Source organism: Bolinopsis microptera, chromosome 11 (assembly GCF_026151205.1).
Source record: "Bolinopsis microptera isolate Bmic1 chromosome 11, MBARI_Bmic_1.0, whole genome shotgun sequence".
NCBI lineage: Eukaryota > Metazoa > Ctenophora > Tentaculata > Lobata > Bolinopsidae > Bolinopsis > Bolinopsis microptera.
The window spans coordinates 12,748,194-12,770,495 of NC_087082.1; the positions used below are offsets into that span (position 1 = coordinate 12,748,194).

Here is a 22,302-nt window from a genome sequence, read left to right on the forward strand (position 1 = left end):
CGGCCCCCCAGAGGGGTCAGATCACGTCACCAATTAGTGACGTATAATTAGTGATGTGATCCATGGATTGAATATAATTGACATATAAATTGGCTAGATCTGGGGTAGAGTTCACATATCAATTCTGTAAATCATAGCTGTACATTAGAAGTAAACATGATCTCATGATCTGACTGCTCGACTCATATCACTCCTGACCCAAGCCCAAGGTCTGGCAGCCACTGAAACAGGAAGATTGGGCAACTGTAATTACTAATTATTGACCGACACAGATAAAGCTGTCAGCTGATACTAGCAAACATGCTATCATTGCCAACTTATTAGCACTATCTTCATATATAACAGACAGAGACACAAGAACACTGAACAGCAGTGCAGCTCAAGACATTCATGGTGAGAAAGTTGACTCTCAGTTTCATCATGACAGTTGGAGGTGATATAACACAGACACAAGAAAACAATATGATTTTATTAAGTGCAAAGTTCAATTATGTTGTGTAAACTATGTGTCATCAGTAAAACGGTACTCTCTAAGAACAAAACTGTGAACATTTGTGTTATAAGTAAAATAAATAAAATGATTCTATTATCTTTTTGAAGGAAATTTTCTTTCAACAGCATCGATTTATTTAGAATAAATGCAAATTTTGAACAATGAATAATTAATATACATCATATTGTTAATGGTATCGTACATATTCCTAAAATAAGCTGTTAATAAACAAGAGTTTAAATTGTTTCGTAACGATTTCTAAATATTCTTAATTCGTTTTTAACCAGTTTTCAAAAACTTAAAACAGTAACTAATAACCATGATGACCTACCAACATTGAATGTTTAGATATTGATAAATTGTAAATACTTATTTTTAAATCAGAGCACTAAAAGTTGAACATAACATTATTAACAGAAGTTATCATTATCAGTCTACAAATTTACAAAACAGGTCATCTCGCATTAACAACAAGGTATTACAATGAACACATTAACATTCTTAATCGAGTTTTATCAAATAATATTTCAATCTTTAAACTAAATCGTACGAAATTTTAACAACCCTATAACGCCACACCGTTAACGTCAAATTTAAGGTTCCAGGTTGTAATTCCCTGAAGAGAGGGATTAAGACGAGACAGCTATCTTGACAGTGGTTTGATGTCTAGCTCTCAGTTCGTCGCAGTTACTTTGGATTTTCTCTCTCAAGTGAACCAGCTCCATCAGTCTTTCAAACAGAGGATCCTGGAACCTGGAATAGAGTATCTGTCAGCTTGGGTTGAACCAGCACGTAACTGAGTAACTCACCAAACTCACTTTTAATTCTAATTACTGACTTATAATTAGCTAAAACCTGGTTCACGTTCACCGAACCACTTCATGTAATCTAGTGCGATAAGACGGAGCTGGAATACCTGTAGAAGGGGTGGTATGCCATCCAGTTCTCTCTCCACAGTCTGATAGTCCGCATGCTGATCATGGGAAGAATACACACCTTCCTTTCCTTATACAGGGGGTTCAGGAACTCCGTACTAAAACTGTTTACATACGACCACAGGGATTGTGTTTTTGTCTTCACCTGGGATTGGGACTTTTATAAAATATGATGACGTCATCTTATGCCACTAAATTATAGTGAAAGTTGTGTACCTATGATAATCTGAAAAATTGTATTTAAACTTCTTAATTCACTATCGCTATAATTGACAAGATAAAAGTAGTTTTACTTGATAACCCACCTCATTTTCCCGCCTGAGTCTCTCACTATCGTATAGAAAAGTACCGTAAAGACAAGAGTAAAGGTGTTGAGCGATGAAAGTGAGAAGGTACTTGTTGAACTGAAAGCTGTAGGGGTAGTGCTGTGTGATCTGCCACACACAATCCAGGAACTGCATGAAGATGGGCGAGTAGTCCGCTGAGAGGGTCTAAGTTAAGAAATTGGGGTTTCTTAAGGGGGGGGGGGGGGGGGGGGGGGGGGGGGGGATTCACCCTGATTTTTTTGTGAAACTTGGTTTCGAGATAGCAGTTGACCAACAAACTAGGACCAGTGACCGAACTTTTGAGGGGGTCCCGGACCCCAACCGCCAAACAGTGTTCGCGGGGCAGCCACGCCCATATTTGGTCCAAATTAGGCCCAATTTAGCCAAATACTCTGAACATGCCCAAAATCCAGATTTCAGGTGCTTTACTTGTAGCTAGTGGTCCCCTGAACTCTGAATTTCGCATTGCGAATTTTGGAATTTGGCCGCCAAATTTTTTTTCAAGGCCTAACTCAAAATTCTGTCCCAAAACTTAAGGTCGAAATGCGATTCTACGTTGATTCTGAAAATTTCATGCAAAAATATTGAAACCCTATTGAGTTCTATTGTTTTGAGCGAAATCACTTTTGCAAATATCGCAAACTGAGATATGGGCAATTTTGTTCATTTTTTGCGATTATTTGAACACAGCATCCACAGTTAGGTAGATACTGAGCTGATAATCATAGAGAATGTGTAGTATAGGATTACCTTCCATATAAAGTTGGTTTCATTCAAAAATATTGATATTTGACCAATTTATGGGCAAAAATCGATCAAATTTGGTGCGTATGCCCAAATATGGTCATATGGTTTTTTGCTCATAACTCAGTCATTTTTTGTCCAATCTTGATGAAAATTCATATACGAGTTCAAGGGACCACTAGCTACAAGTAAAGCACCTAAAATCTGGATTTTGGGCATGTTCAGGGTATTTGGCTAAATTGGGCCTAATTTGGACCAAATATGGGCGTGGCTGCCCCGCGAGCACCGTTTGGCGGTTGGGGTCCGGGACCCCCTCAAAAGTTCGGTCACTGGTCCTAGTTTGTTGGTCAACTGCTATCTCGAAACCAAGTTTTACAAAAAAATCAGGGTGAACCCCCCTTGAAAAGTTGAGAACAGTTTTTAACTTAAATAAAGTATCGTCTAAGTTGTATCATAAAAATGACTGATCTTACTGGTGATATCCTGAGTTCCGTGACAGTGGCGCGCCTGGAACTGATGACCAAATGACAACCACTCCTTTTCTATCAGTACCTGTAGTTGGTGAGGTTTTTTGAGCTATTTGGCGAGTTGAGAAAGTTTATTGGGTGTAACATGTTATTATTTCATCAAGCATGGATGATATTAGATGCAATAAGATTTTAACAGGTTAGATGTGACCTGTTTATCAGATACGAAGCTAAAGATTTGGTTTAATCAATGAGCCAACACTTCACTAGATTTCAAGTACCAGAACAATAGCGCGCAGTTATCCCTAACATGTGGAACTGACCTCGAAACCCTGCAGAGTTCTATAATAAGGGTCCAGCAGTAACATAGCAAGAGAGGTTATTTGAGAGGTCCTATCCCAGCCGTCGCTACAGTGCACCACTACTGAGGACTTCTTGTTCTCTATAATACTCGCTACCTGAACAGGTTATCATGACGTCATTTCACGTGTTGTGATAATAAACTTGATAATCAGGTCTAATAGACTGCAGCTACAGTTGAAATTTTGAAGGAGAAGTTTAGTCAGAAACTGAATTTAAATTCAAAGTCTAAAGACAAGGTTTCAATTTCCTAGCTTCCGGTAAAATGAGAGTGAGGGAAAAGTATAACAATACCTTCACAGCCTCTTGTAGTATTGCTTGAATGTGTTGTAACCACTTTGTCCCCTCCAAGTTGCTCAGCCATTTCGACTCTTCTATATTAGGAGATGTTACCAGATCCCTCAACCTGGGGTGACACAACATATGTGACGTGAGGAGATGTCACGTGGGTGGTACTAAATACTAACAGTACTCCACGCGGTACAAGTAAATATAAGCAAAACTTGATACTATTTTAAAGACAAAGTTTCCAGAGGTGAATAATGTCAGAAACAGTGTGGATCAGAGCACGAGACTGTAATCTCATGTACACGCTGTGATAAACCCCTCACTCCTCAGCCCCCGCCCCCCATCAGTACCTGTTGTTGCTGGCTCGGACCTCGTGTATGTTCTCTATGTTCCCGAAACTAAACTCAATATTCTCGTAGAACTCCGGCAATTCAAACCCTTTACCTTTCGCCTGACAGAGACATACTGGTTGAATACTTGACTTAGTGTTATTTGATGTTTTTAATTAATTAGGGATTATCTGGAACGATCAATTTGCTTATTTATAAGATCTCAGGAAGATAACAAGAAACACGCTGTAAGTATGATTTAGTACCTTGTTGGCGTGTGCGTTGACACTGGGTCTACAATCACAGATGTAGATGTGAGTTGATTTTGTGGTCGCTTTTCTTATCTCCGCTATCATAGCCTCGTCCTCCTCACATCTGTTTGTGGAGAAACATTTTTAAAATAACGAATAAATAAATAATAAAATAAAATGATGAAGATGTTGCCTAATGATTAGTTATATAGTGAATCTTACAATTTTACCGAAAAAAAAGTTATTGTAGTTGTGTTAAACCTTTTCTTAGAAAGTCCGACACAAGGTTGAGAACAGCGAGTAATGCTAGCTTCGTTAGTAGGATGTAACCAGGACAACACAGGTACCCGACCTGGGGAGGACACGTGGTGAAATACCTTACACGTGGTTAAATACCTTACACGTGGTCAATAACTTAACAGGTTACTTGGAAGAATATAAAGTATTTCAACATATTATAATGAACATAAATATTGATAATCATCAAGTTTTATAGCTCTTCTAAATATCAAATTATTAATCTCAGATCACACTGTTGACGTAAAATTATTATTTCTTTGGTTTTGTATTGGGGACTGGCCACAATGTGCCAGTAAATGTTTAATGATAAAAGCATTTTTGAGATCAATAAAAATCAGGTTAAACTTTGACTGAACGCCATAAAAGATAAAAAATGTGTATTAAATCAAATAATAAATTTAAAGATAATTTAACATTGCACAAAACGTACTGTCCAGTCTCAGCAGACTGAACAGTCACGTAACGGGTTGTATTGACTGAATAAAAGAGCGCTTCAAGATGCTGTAAGGAGTCTCTGATGATAAAAAGTACCATGTCAATAATGTTAGATTTAAACTCAGGTAATTTACGCCATGTAAATATGCAAATTAAAAATACATTCTCTGAGCAGTACTTTACGACTAATCTTCTCTAAGCACTGCAATACTTATAGAATTACAGTCTTCTCTTCTGAGCACTGATGTAGAGTACGTTGTTGCCCCTGATGAATGTGTCCCCGTACTTGTTCTTCAGCTCTCCGTTCATGTACTCCTCTGTTTGCTCCAGTATCACGTTCATGTACCTGACAAGGGGTACACATTTGGTTAACAAAAATGTTTGAGCATATTTTCAGGCCAAGTATTTAGGTTAAGAATGCAGGAGAATTTTTCATAAAAAAGGTAGAAACTAATAAAGAAGTATGCATTAAACTAACCCGTCAAGATTAGCGAATATTCCTCTGTAATCTACACCAGAACTGAGTTTCACAACGACTGGGCGTCCGATAAGCTGCTTCAGGAACTCATTTGGGGTTTGCTTCCTTACTGTAGACATTCTATACAAATGGTAACATGGTTAGGTTCTGTTCTTGTGGTACGGAAGCGATATTCATATATCTCATCTAAAATTAGCTATTTAAAGAATTACCAATAGATCTGAAGTAGCTGCTCTTCCTGATTGTCTCGTCAGCCACAGACGTGGGAACTATCAGATCCTCCGGATAGGTGTCAATGTGTTGGAAGTCCTTGTTCAATGTGCTGTGTCGCCACTTACTGGGGGAGGCAGTGTTAGTAGACACTAGACAGTCTATTTTATCTTTTAGTTTGAGTTGATCTTGCGTTGTTTCGCAAAGGCTCAACCATAGCTTTGTTCATAGTTAATCTACAACTGCAAATATGATCACACATGGTGGGATTCGGAACAAGAAGAGATATCTTAGCAACCAAAAACTGACCATCACCAAGGCTTGAATATTAAAACTTAAACCCACCTGTTGTCGCGTAGAGCGCCCATGCGGGTGTACTCTCGCACAAAGTCGTACACTTCCCACCCATTCTCTTTAATCTTCCTGGCACGGTACTCGTACGCAAACACTTTTCCCTCGTCACCGGGGAAGGCGTTTTTTACCAGACACTGGTACAGATCTTTGCTTTTACGTTCCTGTCAGACAGAATTTTACTAATATGTAATCATTAGCTCCAAATATCATCAGTAAGATTTAAGCTACTCTTGTATTGAAGTTCAATCTGAGTGGTTTGTACACTGTACAGGTTTGAACACATTGCAACACAGTGACCCGGAGAAGTTGGACATGTCCGAGTGTATAAGTTGGTGCAGTAATTAGTGCGTAGCAATCAAAGTGCTGAAAACTTACAAGTTCCAGGAAATGTAACTAACCTGTTTGTTAACTGTAAACTGGACAGACAGAAACTGCTTGCACTGAATTGTCAACCTACAAAGGGAAATCGCATCGGTAACACGACAATTAACGTATCAGAGGAACACGACGTCCGGATAAAGTAGTAAAGTTGTATCTATAAATCAGTGTATGTACAATCGAAATCAGTGGCATATTTAAACTGATTTTGATATATACCCAGGTTAATAACCGGGGTTTATCTTGCCTGTAAGAATTTTCAGCTTGACTCTTCTTGTCTATCTTGAGCATAGAATGAATAGGAATGTCGATATCATGCGGTTCTCCTTCGGCAGCGGAGAAAAATAGCCGATAGTTTGTGAGCCGGAGCTGTCCTCTGATGTGTCCATCAAAACATGCATCTACACACTCGACTTCTTGGGCTGAAATTAACATGTTAAAATATCTCTTCTCACCTGTTAACACATTTCTTCAATCAACGCAAATCGGATATTTGAATTATCCACTGATTGTAAAGCTAACCCTAATTTTATCTAGTGTGTTAGATTTGCCTTCGATCGAGAGACCGCGCACGTACGTCCATACGCGCGTTATTTGGCGTAATGCAGAACACAGTGATGTCTATGCGCGTTCCAACTACGTTATATTCGGATTGTGACCTGTGTGCCACTGTAAGCGTGCTTTAGAAATGAAAGCTATGTCACAGTGGAGAAAGAGGATCTAAATCCACGTATAATTTGTATGTGAGTTTAGAATTTCCGTCTTTCCATTGTGCTTTTAACAATTTGTCGAAGGCACGTTTACTACCTACAATTATAGTATGATAATGAACAATTGTTTCATAATGACAATGGACAATTGTTATATCGCACAGTTTGAATAGGTGACAACTCGTTGCCAAAACAAAGCATTTCTCAACTTTAGTCTGTAAAATTCAACGTACTATTCTAATGTTAATTTATCACATATTTTTATTCTAACATCTTCCAGAAACTTCAGTTGCTGAAAATGAAACTGAAATTCTTGAGAAACTGCGTGAAATTGAAACGCCCACCACCATCCCTTCGGGTTAAAGGAGCCCCTACTATCCCTGATGCATCTAAACTTAAACATTTTTCTGTACTAGAGACACTGATGTTAGGAGAGGCCATCAAAAACAAACTGAATGAAATCAAACACATGACCTCTGTTTTTAAGGCTGGTGCACACGAAAAAATCCTGTTAGTCCCCTCTGAGGTTAAGAGAACCAAGGAGAAACACCAAAACAAACTTGATTTCTACAAACAACAAGAGGAAACTGAGTGGAAGAGGTGGCCAAGAAAAACATTAAAAACTCTTCAACTCATTGAGGGAAATAAGAAGCGTGTGAATTTTAAGAACCGACAGCAGATAAACAGAAGACGAACTGAGAAAGAAGCCAAAAGACTCATAAAGGACGGAATTGTTGTCATCCTTGTGAATGAACCTGTCCTACCCGGGGCTGTGTGTGTACTTGGAAAAGGGTTGGGCTTTGTACCTACACCCTCTCTTGATGTTGAAGGAACAAGATTGGACATGCGTTTAACAACGAACAGGATCCTTCAGTCTTCAAATCAGTCACTTAACAGCAATGACCAGTTTGAAACCCCGAACCTGCCCCAAATACCACCAAAACTCTACCAAAAATCATACTATTCATCACAGTCATCAGATGACAGTAGTGTTAATGATATTGTGAAGAGTATGGAGGCGGACCTTGACCAGAGATTGACCATTCAGAAAACTACAAGAGGCGACACAAAGAAGAACTTGTCAAAGGAAGAGACTGAGGGCCTAAAATGGCTTGAGTGCATGAACAATGAGGGAAAACTATCCGTTGTTCAAGCTGATAAAGGAGGTGCAGTGATCATTATCAACCCAGAGACACTAAGGAAGAAGACACTTGAGAAGCTCCAAAACCCGAATATCTATACTGAACTGAAGGAAGATCTCACCCAAACATTACACCATGAGTTATTCCTCAAATGGGTTGAAGGTAAAGAGAAAGGTTTTATCCATCCGATGACTGCAAAAAGTGTCATGGGTGTTTCTGATAATGATAGCACAAAAGAGGGGAAAGATAAGACCAATGCAAAGAGCACTTCTTCACATTTCAAGCCAGGAAAAGCCTACTTTTACCCGAGTTTGAAGATCCACAAATTGAAGAGAAAAGACCTCGTGCCAGGCATAGAGCCCCCTGTGAGACTAGTCACTGCACTACAGGAAGGAATAGCAAAAAGGAGTGATGTCTTCTTGGCCAGTGAGTACTTCAAAAATCTTGAAAAGGACTATTGCGAAGACTTACTGACTGACTCAACGGACGCACTGAGATGGCTTGAAGTATGCAATGAAGTTGAAACAGACAAACGAGCCCTCCGAGCTTTCACTTTCGACTTCAAAGCTCTCTACGACTCATTAAACCCTGAACTTGTCAAGGAAGCCGTTCATCATGCAATGAATACCACCAGACCAGACTGGACACCAGCACTCTGTGATTGGCTGGTCGACCTCGTTGATATCAGTCTAAGATCCTCTATTGGATGCTTCGAAGACAAGTGGTACGTCCAAAAGAACGGAGTGCCTACAGGTGGAAGTCTGTGTGTGCAGTTGGCCAACATAACTGTATTTTATGTAATGAACAAATGCGTTTACAGTAACACTGACATGATGAAGAGAGTCAGGACTGTAAGACGGTACATTGACGATGGTGCAGGTTTCTTCTACAGCACTGAAAGGAAATTTGACCAGTGGATTTCCGATGTAAACAAATCCTTGAAAGAATATGGGCTACTCATTGACGAATCCCAATGGAAGGAAGTTGGCACGCCTGTGGCTTTTCTAGATATCGAGTTTTGTTTCGACCCTGAGGGAAACTTACAAACTGCCCTCCATATCAAGGAAACAGATTCAAGGAGCTTTCTACATTTTAGCAGTGCACATCCAAACCACATTTATAGTGGAATAGTTTACAGCCAGTGTATCAGACTCAGGAGAATAATCAACTCACAAGAACGACTGGAAACCAGATTGAGTGAATTAAGCCAAGCATTCAAGGCAGCTGCTTATCCCTCAAAAATGGTGAACAACATTAGCAAAAAAGTTCTCAACTCAGAAAGAAACCTTGAACGAAGACCTCCCAAGGACAACACACTGAAGCCAGATATCCTACCAATAAGGGTTGTCTCAACCTATGGAAGTGAATCTGACATTGTCACCACAGTGAAAAAGTATGAGGAGAACTTAAAGAAGACCAGAAGTTTTTGTAACCTGAGTGACTCAAAACAACAGAGTAACACCCTTGAAGAAAAGAAGAATGGCAAAAAGTTCTTCCAATTTGTCAAGAAAACAGGAAGCAACCTCAAAAGCCGGTTGGTTAAGGTGAAAGAAATAGCTCTGGGGAATAAGCATGGTCAAACAAGGCCGTGTAGAAAGAAGAACTGTGCAACGTGTGAGTCTATTGATAGTGCTACACAAATCAGCATCAATGGGAAACGGGTAAAACCAGCACCAGGTACATGCATCACTTACAAGATCATATATTTGATCAGATGTAAACTGTGTGAGAAACCATACGTAGGCAAATCCACCAGAATGCTACGGGTAAGGTTTGGCGAACACAGAAGAGCATTCTACAAGATCATCAGTGGGCAAAAGGTTGACACGGATGATGACTCAAACTGCGTAGGACTCCACCTCCATATAGAGCATGGACTGACTCAGAAGAAAAATTTTAACAATAGTGTTTCAGTGTGTATCCTAGAAAATTCAAGTCCTAGTAGTTTAGATGTTAAGGAGCACCGATATATATACATGCCTTAAATTCCCTCCGCCCCTCAGGAATGAATAGTACAAACCCTTTTAAGATTCCTTTATTGCATAATTGATTTTTATTTTGTCTGAGGGGCTTTCCATAAATTATTTTTTTAAATAATTGGTCCTTTTGTTGATGTTTCATATTTCACGGCAGTTTCCTTTTCAGAGTTTGAGTTTATATTTAGAAACTAACCATACTATCTTTTAGATTTATGTCACTTATGATGGCTCCGGCTGAAAGTACTATGACTCATTTTATCTAGAAGATTGTAGTTTCATTGCTCCTGAAGTAGCTATCAGTTCGCCGGTCAATGTTGGGTATAATACTCTTGTTTATTCTAACATTTTCATTTCTATAAAAAATTTTTAAAGTTTATGCCAAAAGTATGATTTATTATATTGCCTTAACAGTGTATCTTGCTTAAGCAGTGTCAATTTTAATACGGTATAAACTAAATACTTCAATCATGAGAATTAAACTCATTATCAAACGTTGTAATCTTGTGGCTCGAACAAAATGGCAAAACTCCAAGGTTAAATTGCTAGGTTTGCTCAGAAGCTAACAAAATATTTGGATTTCTACCGCCTTGATAATATTAGAGAATATTCATTGTTGAGTAAAGAAAAATGAAAATGAGACAAATTGATTCATTTAATCCCTTTAATATTGACTCATTTTACTTTTATATTTGTGTGTGAACGATCTAACATAATGTATTTATGTTTCTTGATATTTTTGATATATGACTATCAGAATAAACTGTTATTAAATAAAATGTGATATTCTATTGAGGCAGATGCCAACCCATCGCGGGTTTAAAGCTACTCCAGCTTCACCAGTCATAGGATTGGTCTGGTATTTTATTAATTGCGCTTTTTCAGAAACACAAAGACAGCAAATTTCTACAGACACGTGCAGATAAGCAATATACTTGTTCAGAGCACCCAGTACTTGAACGGTACTGTGTTCAATGCTAATCAGTTTCAGGGTTTAAAAAGTATAAACGATTTCATTGATTACAATTCAAGATCTAATAAATAAATTAGCTCCAACTTTACTTAACACTACATCGATACATTTTCGTAAAATTCATTAACCATAATATACAGAACATTTTGTGTTTTGAACAAAGATCTTGTTCAGTATAAGTGTGCAGTGTGATTCACACTGTGTGAAAGGACTTAGCAGGACTAAAAAGGTTTATAATCGCAATTGGTCAGATCATGGACTTCCTCAGAAAGTGTTTAGACACTTCCTAAATTGAATTGTACCCGTTATATTCAAATGTGCAGCATGGTGAACCACTTAATGAGATTAGAGACCTCTGTGACCCGTTTTTAAATATCACACTCGCCAAACAGGCGGTAAAGTTTAATTTGTAGTCTCCTTATCTTTGTTTGTGGTCTGCAACAGTTTTTAAATTAAAAATTGCTTGAACCTCCAGTAATGTAGCAGACAACAATGGAAGTGGGTATATATTGGCTACATAATCCTACACAGTACCACTTCACCAGGTGGCACCTTTAAAAGGTAGCAGTCAGTCCGAAATATTAGATCATTGTAACACGATACCCTAATTTGTTCACTGCTTCAGAGAACATGTAGTGGCAAGGGTCCATTCCACAAAATAACCTCATCATGTTTCGTTTCAGTTTGCTGTTGCTCAGTGTTCTGTTCATCGACACTCTCCTTACACAGACCTACATATCTGATATCAACAATCAGTACCACAACGCAGTTAACCTCACATTCCATGACAAAGTACTGAACTGTAGGATTGTGAACAGAGGAGGACCACTCTACGACTGGGACACGTGTTTAATGTTCCTCTACATTAACAACAAGTTGGTTAACCACGTGACCGGCATTGTTATCACACACAAGTACAGCGCTCTTCTCAAATCAACTGCTAAATGTGCTGCTAAATGTGAACCTGACCACGGGAGTGATATAATACCGATGGAGCTGGAGATTAACAAGATGGTGTTTATTGGGATGTGCGTGGGAGCTGTAGTCGTGTTCCTCTTGCTGGTTGTTGCGATTGTTTGCGGAGTTAGGCACTGCAGAAGTAATTACAGAAGACTACCTCAACACAGTCCGGACACTGAGTCAGACAAAAAAGATATTCCTCTCACTGGTAGCAGTGGCTCGGTGTGCTGAACGTGATTATTCTATAGGACAAAATAAAACTATATAGTTTATTTTAACAGTTAATATTACATGAACTTTGAAGTAACAACTTTACACTTCAGTGTTTGTCCCACCAGGCCAGGGCAGATTATATATATAGAGCAGATTATGATACTAATATTTATATTGCGGCCCCAACGTAAATGTAGCTCCTGCTATGAGTTGCCGAGTTGGATCAGCCGAATTAATTATTATATAATCAAGTTTATTTTTATAGTTTAGTTAAGAACTTTATCATCCAGCCACACAGTATGCAACTTACATATATTGCAATACCATTTTGTCCACTAGTTTTTTATGACAGTGTAATTTTGCATGGCTGAAATTGAAGGTTTAATTCTCATATTATATAATATAATGATTGATTGAATCTTCAAATAAAACAAATATTGAATTTAGATTAAAGTGGTAAGTATGGTAAGTAATAGAATTTTTCAGCAGAGGAACGGAATTTTCCAGATCTAGCAAACCTCCTTAATAAATGTTAATATTCTGTGGGCACGCTAAATCTTTAAATCTTACCAGATCTGTCATCTCTGGTAAAATTATAAAGTTGTTAAAGCTTTTAAACTACATTTATACGAACTATAATTGATACGTTACATTTATTTCTTAAACATTTTTCTCAACATCACTAACAATAAGTATCTTTTTAATAACTACGCTTGTGCTGAATATGGAATGCCAAAATTAGCTAGATTAAAAATTTCCCCGACCTGATCTAACCTGTTAAACCTAATGCTGTTTGGTATACATTTGTATAATATATTGCATTGCATGACAAAGTAGCTTAACTTTAAGTATAATTTCAAAGAAAACAAACTTATTTTATCTTAATAGAGCTCCTACCCTCTTGTATGTTAAGTCCTATATTATGTGAAGACTCCCACAGTACACTTTTATCATTTAATTTGTTAAATATCCATACAAAATAATTTGGTTTCTCTTGTATCATTTGATATTAAGTAACGCTTTTAGTTCAATCTGATCACAGAGATTAATCATTTGAACTGAAGAATAGAATGTTTATAAAGTTAGTTGTGTAAATTGTAAAAGCTAACAAACATAATGAACTTACGAAGGGTGAGGTTCTCGCCAGGTAGCTGAACGAAGGAACCATGAGCCTGTTGGTGAGAGCTCTGGGGTACTCGGTCCTGTTCTACAACATCAACCCGATCCACTTCCTTACTTTGTTCATACTGCCCTGAAAAGCCAGCGAAATGAGTATACAATCAATATTTAGAGCACACAAAATATGTGAAACATGAACTTGACTGACTATAACTTTTATTTTAAAAACAACCGCCTACATACTGTATATATACATTTACATAAATATAAATTGTCATTAGTATACATACATTAAGAAACAAATCTAAATTGAAAGAAGGGAACTGTCCTATGCAATTTGCATTATGCAAGGGCTAATTGACTGTTTAGTGTTTACTTCATACCTGTTTCATGCTCATCGACAGTAGACATTTGCATTGTTGCAGACTTTTTTGTATCTCGCTAAAACAGTTCTACATAACCTTGGGATATTGCAGTCTTAAAATAGCTTCAGTGATCAACTTTCATTCCAGTGAAGCATTGGAGGGTATCACGTGCATGATATTTCATTGAATTGTATTCGATAAATTATTAATGTTGAAGAAATATTTATATATTTTTTCATATAATGTGATGATACTTTGTAGACATGTGTGATGAACTGATGATGTGATGTCATAATTTTTACTGGCTTACTTACTGACTTAATTAGCAAATTTTTAGATGGGCAGCCAAAAAATTCAGCAGGGGGCGGCACAAAAAATATGTTTTGCCACCGACCAACTACAAATCCTGTGCACACCGATCACAATGGGTTCATCAGGACTAAACGGCTGCCAGACTTTGGGTAAGGAGTGATATGACCACCATATACGTCATCCCAGGAACCAACTATTTAGCTATCATCGCTCAATAATCGTTTTGGTATCGACGCTACATACTTTTATTTTCTGACTATAAAGCTGACTTAAGAAACCAGGGAATTAATTTTACCTTCCTAACATTAAATCGTTGATTTTATTTATATATCCCTTTATTTTATTTTATTTATTTTTCAATACATTCCAGTGCATTGTGCAGAAAGCTGGAGATTAAAAAATTTGGAAGCATGTAGGGATTTAGACCTGATATCGACCGCATATACTAAAAATACTCTAGCACAATTGTAACTGCAGTTTTACAGAACTCTAAATGCTTAATGAACACACTTGCAGGTACCACCCGTATTCAGGGACAAAAGGAAATCGCGATTTTTTCCATTATTTGCGACAAATTTTATGTATAGTTTAATGTATAGTCTGTTAAAATTCGCGATATCGCGATTTTTGGCCAAAATAATCGCGAAATCCTTTTGTCCCTGCCCGTATTCACACTCAGACCTGAGTTCAGTCATTTTCTGATACGAGATTAGGGACGGGTTCTATAAACAAACAAACAAACAAACAAACATACGTCATCAAGTAATTAACATACAAGCTTGAAGCATCGTTGGAAATGAGAGAAGCTGACATTGGGGAACCAATCAATTAGCCTATGCAAGAACCACCTGAGAAATAGTAACCGTTGGAAATCCTCTTCTTGAAAGGAGTATTTCCAACAGTCAGACGATCCAGATGATAGTCTGTTATAACTTGTTGTTCCTTTGTAGCATGAACATATTCTTGAACAGAGGGCTTTGGGCAATTCACTCGGGTTTTGCGATACTACTACCTTCTATCATCCAATATTTATTATACCTAAGATCTAGCGACATATTAAGACCTGATCGGAACTCCCCTTGCATGCCTTTGGCACGTACGTCTCACATCCCTTGATACGTAAACCCTCCTTTAGCAAGGTTCCCGTCCCTATGTGATCTGTGAATCGAGCAGAGAGATCATGTTCTCTTCTTAGTTTATAGCTTCTATGTACAGAGCTGTCATATGAACTCTACCCCAGATCTAGCCCATTTCTAGGTCAATTATATTCAATCCATGGATCACATCACTAATTATACGTCACTGATTGGTGACGTGATCTGACCCCTCTTGGGGGCCAAATCAGTTTCCTTACCCAAAGTCTCCTAGCTAATGTTGCTTTCGAAAAGTACAACAAAGTTTGGCTGGAAAAGTCCCGAATTTCACTGGACACCAAAGTGAAATTATACGAGGCCCTTGTTATCCCAGTACTGCTGTACAACTGCAATAGCTGGGCCGCTCCAGAGAAAATCCTTCAGAAAGTGGATGTGTGTCAGCGCAAACATTTGAGGCGGATAATGAACTCCACTTATCTTCGAATCATCAGTAACCGAGACCTTTATGCTCGTTGTGGGGTGACTCCATTAACAGAGAGGGTTGCTAAGTCTCGCTGGAAAATGCTCGGTCATATCCTTAGAAGTGATTGTAACTCCCCACCCCAACTAGCATTGAGTTTTACTGTTGAGAGTATGGAGAATATGAAAGGGAGAATTGGTAGACATCAGATCAGTATTTTCAAAACCATTTTGAGTGATTTAAATAAAAGAAATATTAATTTGTGTAATTTGACAGATTTGACAGAACTTCGACATAAAGCCTCGAACAGAAACCATTGGAGAAATTTGTTTAGTTTCTGATACTTTAATTTTTTGGGTTAAATATTTAAGTTTGTTTTCAGAGTTCTTCACGTAGACTTATCAGATCCCTAGGATGTATTTATATTACTACTTCGGATTTGTGTAAAGTTTGATAATAAAGTCTCCCACTGGACTAAACCAAGAGTAACTTAATTGGGTTATTCAAATCAAATGACCAGGTGTGTATTCAAATGACCAGGTGTGTACTAGAGTGCCTAAAAATGTTAAACACTGCTGTTGTGTGGCTTTCTATTCAGACTTTAAAGATCGACAAGTAAATTTGATGCAAAAAGCTAATGTAATTTATGAGTGTGCAACAGCTGTGTAAGATTAAAATTTACAATAACGAAGCGTTTAAAGCTCACGATACCATGATCATAACTATTTTGTTTCAGCTCTGAACATCTATAAACAGCGGACACAATTCGTGTGTTGAGAGATATTTTTAGTCGATTTGGTTTACCTTTCACATTGGTAAGTGAAACATATATAAAACATAGGAGTGACATAACTTAGTAAGTATCACAGAGTATACACTGTCCTTCCTCTAGGAAGCTTCCTTCCAACTGGAAAGTTTTACTACCAAAGGAAGTTCACAACGAAATTTAGTTTTTAAAGCTTAATAATAACCAGGAAGCATCCTCCCTACTTGAAACTTCTCTTCCCACCAGAAACTAGGAACCTTCCTTTCCACCTGGAAGCAGTGGCGTAACGAAGGGCCCCGCTGACCCCTGCTGTGCGGGGGGGGGGGGGGGGGGGGGGGGGTTGGGGGCGTCTTAGGGGGGCGCCAAATCGTCGTTTGAATGTGGGACAATTTCAAAAACTTAACTAAAGTACTAGCAAAACTGCGCGTTTTGCTCTAGAAACACACTTTTTTAGAGATTTTACCGGCGTATCCTCTAAAATCACCCAATTTGTTCAATTTTAGGGAGTGGCACCAAAAGGGAAGGGGCGCTTTTTCGGCGGGGGGGGGGGGGGGGGGGGGGGGGTGCCAACAGGCAACGTTACGCCACTGCCTGGAAGTCAAGCCATTCAGGGTCTTCTAGCAAAAAATTGTCAAAACATTTGATTCCTCGAAGCTGAAGACGAACAGCACATTTTTTTCGAAAGCTTCTGTTACTACAAACTGTTGTATCATTTATATGTTTCAAGAACCCCTCACCATATTTTCAGGAATCTTCAGTAAAGAAATCTTAAAATGTGGCACCTCTGTAACCCCTGATAAAGATTATACAAGTTCTGAGTAAATCAAAACACAGTCTGACAAATGACATCACATCACAGTACCGTTGGCCTTTCTTAAGTCTGATATTTCCACGAGATGTTTTAGGAACTGTGAAGCCTCAAACGCCATTCCTCCTGTGTAGTACTGAACACCAGTGGCGTGAAAGTAGCCTTTTCTGCATTGAGGTCTCCGTTGTACTCCGTTTTTTGTTTTTATCGTGAGATTGGTAAATCTGCAAGATGCTCTTGTCACTGTTGGATCAACTGAGCTTGAGAGTGAAGTACCCCTACACCTGTGAATGCCCTGTCCAGCGGCTCTTACTAATTCGCTCGCCCAAAAATTTCATGTGACTTTGGTTTTTATGGTTTTGCAGCCGTACAAAACGGTTTTACATAAACCCTTATCCCAACCCTAACCCTAACCATAACCCCGAAGCTAACCATAACCCTTACCACAACCCTAACCCTAACACGAGTCCTAAACAATCGAATTCGTATTTTACTAGCCTGTCACGTGACCAAAACGGTTTTTTGCCCACAACTCTCCAGGGAAGCATTTTAACCCTATGTCATGGGAGTGATTCGGAATCAGCGTCCAAAAATACACCGCTTCCGATCACTTTCATGCCCAAAGGGCCTTTTCACAAGAATTTTCTTAAAATTTGGGCGAGCGATTTAGTAGGAGCGCTGTCCAGCAGCGATCAGAACGATCTTGCACCATCCTGTCTATTTGTTCCATTAGATAGTTTAAGTGTGGTTAGAGTTCAGCTATCGTATCTCTGGGTGAATTGTGTCTAAGTGAAACTTAGGCTCCGATTTTGCATTCAATAGAAAACTAAATAAAATTTATAAACACCCTTTACGTAGTATAATTAAACCAGTTTAAAGAACTGGCTCCAAATTTATGTCTAATTCTGCTATTTTTACTACTTTTCAACCCTCATGGTTGATATGATTTTGTTTTCCACATACACATGAAGGATTTTTGTTAGCTGTAGACAGTGCAAGATTAGGATGCAAATATAAATTTATACTTTTCACTCTGAATAAGCTCTATCTAAGCTAGCAAGACTAGCAAGATAGTCTATTGCTAGTCGTGATACTCGTAAAATATTTGTTTCAAATATTAGACCGTCGACGAGTCTTGTAGCGCGATGCACTACTGGACCGCGACGTGCGCATCAAATAATTCTTCTCGTAGCCACCTTTGGTAGATCTACTTGATTCCCGATGTCAATCCTTCGCAGCTCGGCAAGGCCCAGTTAAGTGGTAAATTTAATTTCGCCGATCTACCGTGGTTGCGAGAACAGAGAAGGCTAGTAAAAATGAATTCAATTGTTTATTTAACGGGTGATACTCGTAAAATATCTGTCCATCACCTACAAATTGTTTAAGGCTCGGGTTAGGGTTAGGGCCGGTTGTGGTAAGGGTTATGGTAGCTTATGGTTATGGATAGGTTCGGGTTTGATTCACGATGTCAATCCTTCGCAGCTCGGTGAGGCACAATGGTGCATCTCGCCGATCTACCGAAGTGGTTGCGAGAAGCATTATTTGATGCGCGCGCGACCCAGTAGTGCATCGCGCTACAAGGTTCGGGTTTATGGTTAGGGTTAGGGTTGTCATACGTTGTATGACCCGCAGTGCACGAGTGCGCGGCTCCCCCTGTATCGTAGAAACTCTATAGTGAAGCGACAGTGGGGGTCACCGCGTGATACAAGGTTAGGGTTGGGATTATGGAATGGGGTTTATATAAAACTGTTTTGTACGGTTGATTGATCGCAATTGAAGCTCGCCGCGCACAAGGAGACTAAAACGCAAAAAAACTGCTGCTGACTGCTGCAATTAATGGCGCGCGCGACAGCAGCACTAGCAGTTAGCAGCATTTAGCAGCAGTCAGCAGCAGTTAGCAGAAGTTAGCAGCAATTAGCAGCAGTTGTCAGTCAGCAGCAGTTAGCAGCAGTTTCTTTGCACTTTAGTCTCCCTGCGCGCGACGCCTCGCACCGAAAACAAAAATAGCCGCAGTTTATATCTCCGCCAAAAGCACACTCCCCAAATTGCGCGCATTGCTGTAACTTCTTTCAAACATCTTGAATCGAGATAAATTATTTTGCAATGTACTATTATTAGGTAGTGCACCATCGACAGTGAGCCGCGCGTGCCGACTGTAAGATGGTTTTTTAGCGCTAATTTCGGCCAGCACAATTTTCTTCAAACAAATAGATATTGAGTATCTTTCCCGACCTTCGATTGCAACAAAAATTGGTAAGCTTACTCATAGACTTATAAAGGAAAGTGTCCGAAAAATTTAAAGCATATCTTACTGGGCCGCGCTCAGCCTGTCATTCCGCCAAATCTTTATGTTAATGAATATAATAGCCTGGGGTCCTCAGGTAAAGCATATCCAACCATCAAACATTATGTTACAGCTAAAAGCAGCGTATTTTGCCCCATTTTGATTACGATATCAACTCCGATATCCCCCAAATTTTTCGGACAGTTGTGAAAGCCCTATTGGAAGGTCGTCGCTAATTTTCAGAATGATCTCATTCAAGGAACAGAGGATTTGTAGGTTTACAACCTATTTGTAGGTTTACAACCTATGGAACAGATATTTTACGAGTATCACCCGTTAACCGAGGATATATATCCAAATACCACGACAAAAATCAACGAATTTGGTCAAATTACGCGACTTTTACACCTAATTTTGCTCCAAAATATGGCACTTAGGCGAAACTCACTGATATTTCCAAAAAGGTATGACAAATTTGGTATTGTGAAAATTCTCACACATCACAGTCTCTATGCTTTAGAAAACAATGGTACAAAAATTTTAAAAATCCGAGCAAGTTTATTTTTATCGTGTGCACCCCCTACTATTATATTTAGAGTTAATATATATATGCACTTATACAAATCACTTGGAATACTTTCAACTTTTGAAAGAGAATAACAAGCTCAAAAACGCTACTGACGTATTTCTACATAAAAAGCACAATAGCGTGAGAAGCTTTTGTCGAGGTGCCTCTCAAAAATGATTTTAAACGATTCCAGCTGTTCAATTTTGGTCGGAAACTTAATGCACAATCAAGGAAGTTATAAACATATTTCATACGTATCAAATTGAATGTGCTTTTGGCGGAGATATCTGATATAACGTGCGCCCAAAAAATAACGCTGCGCATAGGGATTGATGTGTCGACTGCCGGGTAAGCTTTTGTAGTTTGATTATAATGCATGAATTTACATTTAAAAATAAAATTGCAACGCAAATTGCAAATGAATTTAGAATGCACTGTGCACGCAGTTGCAAAATAATGCGCATGGAACGCACATGGCACATGGTAATTGTGTGCCTATAATTTGTTTTACGTGCAGCTCACCATGCTGATCTCTGTTGTGTATTAATTGTGCATGATGTATATTTGTACTGTTCTTTTATGCATACAATGTATATAACGTCATAACAATAAAAAAGCAATCGGCCATAGACCATTGTAACAAGTAAGCTGGTTAAAACATGTATTGATTTTATTTGTATAGCATAGTATATCCACCAGCGTGCGCTTTTTCGCATAGCGGGCTCTCACCAGCCCGCTGTCAAAGGGCCCGATATCTCTACAGCCCGCTCATGATATAGCCCGCTAACAAGTGACATTTAATTTGACCAGTAGCAATATAGCCCGGAGTTCTCTAAAATATTTTCAGTTTCTGTATCGTCTCCATGTGAAATTTCATAAGATAACAACTTACAAGTTACTTAGAACTATAGTTGAAACCGGTTTAATTCATTAACGATGAATTCAATCGCAATAATCGTACAGTGAGCTAATTAGTGTAGTTTCTGTTTCTAAATTCCCACGGCAATATGCAGTGGATGTAAAGAATGTATCAACTGTAAACTCTGAGCTCACCCTCTATCGGACGCTATATCAGTTGTCACGCAGTTTGCCATGATTGGCTCATAATTAACACGTGACACTGACACACTGTTACTATGGTTACCAAATTCGTGGAGACGTCCAGACTAAATTCTAAGCCGGTGATCTCTATTATAGTATTGATAATTGTTTTGTGTTTACCATTTCAGTTGTGTTTACCATTTTCATTTCACTAGTTCAGTCGACAAATCTTGAAATGTAGGCCGAAATTTTACGTGTTATTCTATTGTGTTCCCGAAAGATATGTTGCCCTGTTTTTGTTTTGAAACTGCCATTTAAATTGATGTTATGAATTTGATCTTTAACTTTCATATTAAATGTCCATGATCAGACTGTGATCTCGAGCTCTCTGGGTTACTACTTTTAAGTGTCCAGCCACTCAGTAGCTGCTACAGAAACTGTGGTAACTGGTTACCCGGGTAACCCTGGTTACCCAGGTAACTGACATGATAATGACAACTAACTTGGTAGTAGAGGGCTCTGTGGCGACTGGTGGTGCTTGTTCTGGTTCTAGGGAGGGAGAGGGGAGAGAGGTAGAGAAGTATAGAGGAAGAGTAGGATAGAAAGAGAGGGAGAGGAGGAGAGAGGGAGATAAAGAGAGAGGGATAGAGGGATAGAGGGAGAGAAGGAGAGAGGGAGAGAGGCCTATATTTTGATCGTTTACATTAAAATATGTACCTGAAACAATGAGCTGAAACATTGTTTGATAGCAGCCGGTTTTTCGTTTTATAGTCAGTCATTTTGGCCTGTTTTACATCTTAAACCAAAAGCAACATGATTTTTTCGTAACTTTTCTGAAATCTTGTACATTAATTAAAATTTGCTGTGATTGATGCAAACTGAAGCTTCGTGATAAACGCCCGCTAATGGATATACACGATATCATTCCTCGCCTCGAGGGCGGAACTATCGTATTAGAAACATGTTGAAAGTAAAAGTGAAACTAAATTAAAAACGGATCTCTTGAAGAAACTAAAGTAAAAAATAATATCTGTAAGAAAAAGCTCACGCTGGTGGATATAATCCACATCACCTCGACCCGCGGGCGGAAAAATCGTATAGCACTCGGGCCCGATGGGCCCTCCGTGCTATACGAAAATATGTCCTCCTCGGGCTAGCGCCCT

The 22,302-nt window shown here is 38.8% G+C and overlaps 2 protein-coding genes across 2 annotated transcripts; both read right to left on the reverse strand.

Annotated features, from left to right (window-relative positions):
• Window positions 1-469: 469 nt before the first annotated feature.
• LOC134823463 (myotubularin-related protein 2-like) lies at window positions 470-13,904 on the reverse strand. The gene is made up of 15 exons (XM_063834927.1): window positions 13,825-13,904; window positions 13,449-13,574; window positions 6,596-6,770; window positions 6,369-6,423; window positions 5,962-6,131; window positions 5,619-5,743; window positions 4,455-4,545; window positions 4,209-4,317; window positions 3,964-4,064; window positions 3,620-3,731; window positions 3,289-3,423; window positions 2,972-3,050; window positions 1,734-1,909; window positions 1,410-1,573; window positions 470-1,246 (listed from the first exon to the last, which is right to left on the reverse strand). The coding sequence occupies exons 1-15, from the start codon at window positions 13,856-13,858 to the stop codon at window positions 1,123-1,125; spliced, it is 1,776 nt and encodes a 591-aa protein (XP_063690997.1). The 5' UTR covers window positions 13,859-13,904; the 3' UTR covers window positions 470-1,122.
• LOC134823464 (U6 snRNA-associated Sm-like protein LSm6) lies at window positions 5,046-5,548 on the reverse strand. Its single transcript, XM_063834928.1, has 2 exons — window positions 5,407-5,548; window positions 5,046-5,274 (listed from the first exon to the last, which is right to left on the reverse strand). The coding sequence occupies exons 1-2, from the start codon at window positions 5,523-5,525 to the stop codon at window positions 5,148-5,150; spliced, it is 246 nt and encodes an 81-aa protein (XP_063690998.1). The 5' UTR covers window positions 5,526-5,548; the 3' UTR covers window positions 5,046-5,147.
• Window positions 13,905-22,302: the final 8,398 nt, after the last annotated feature.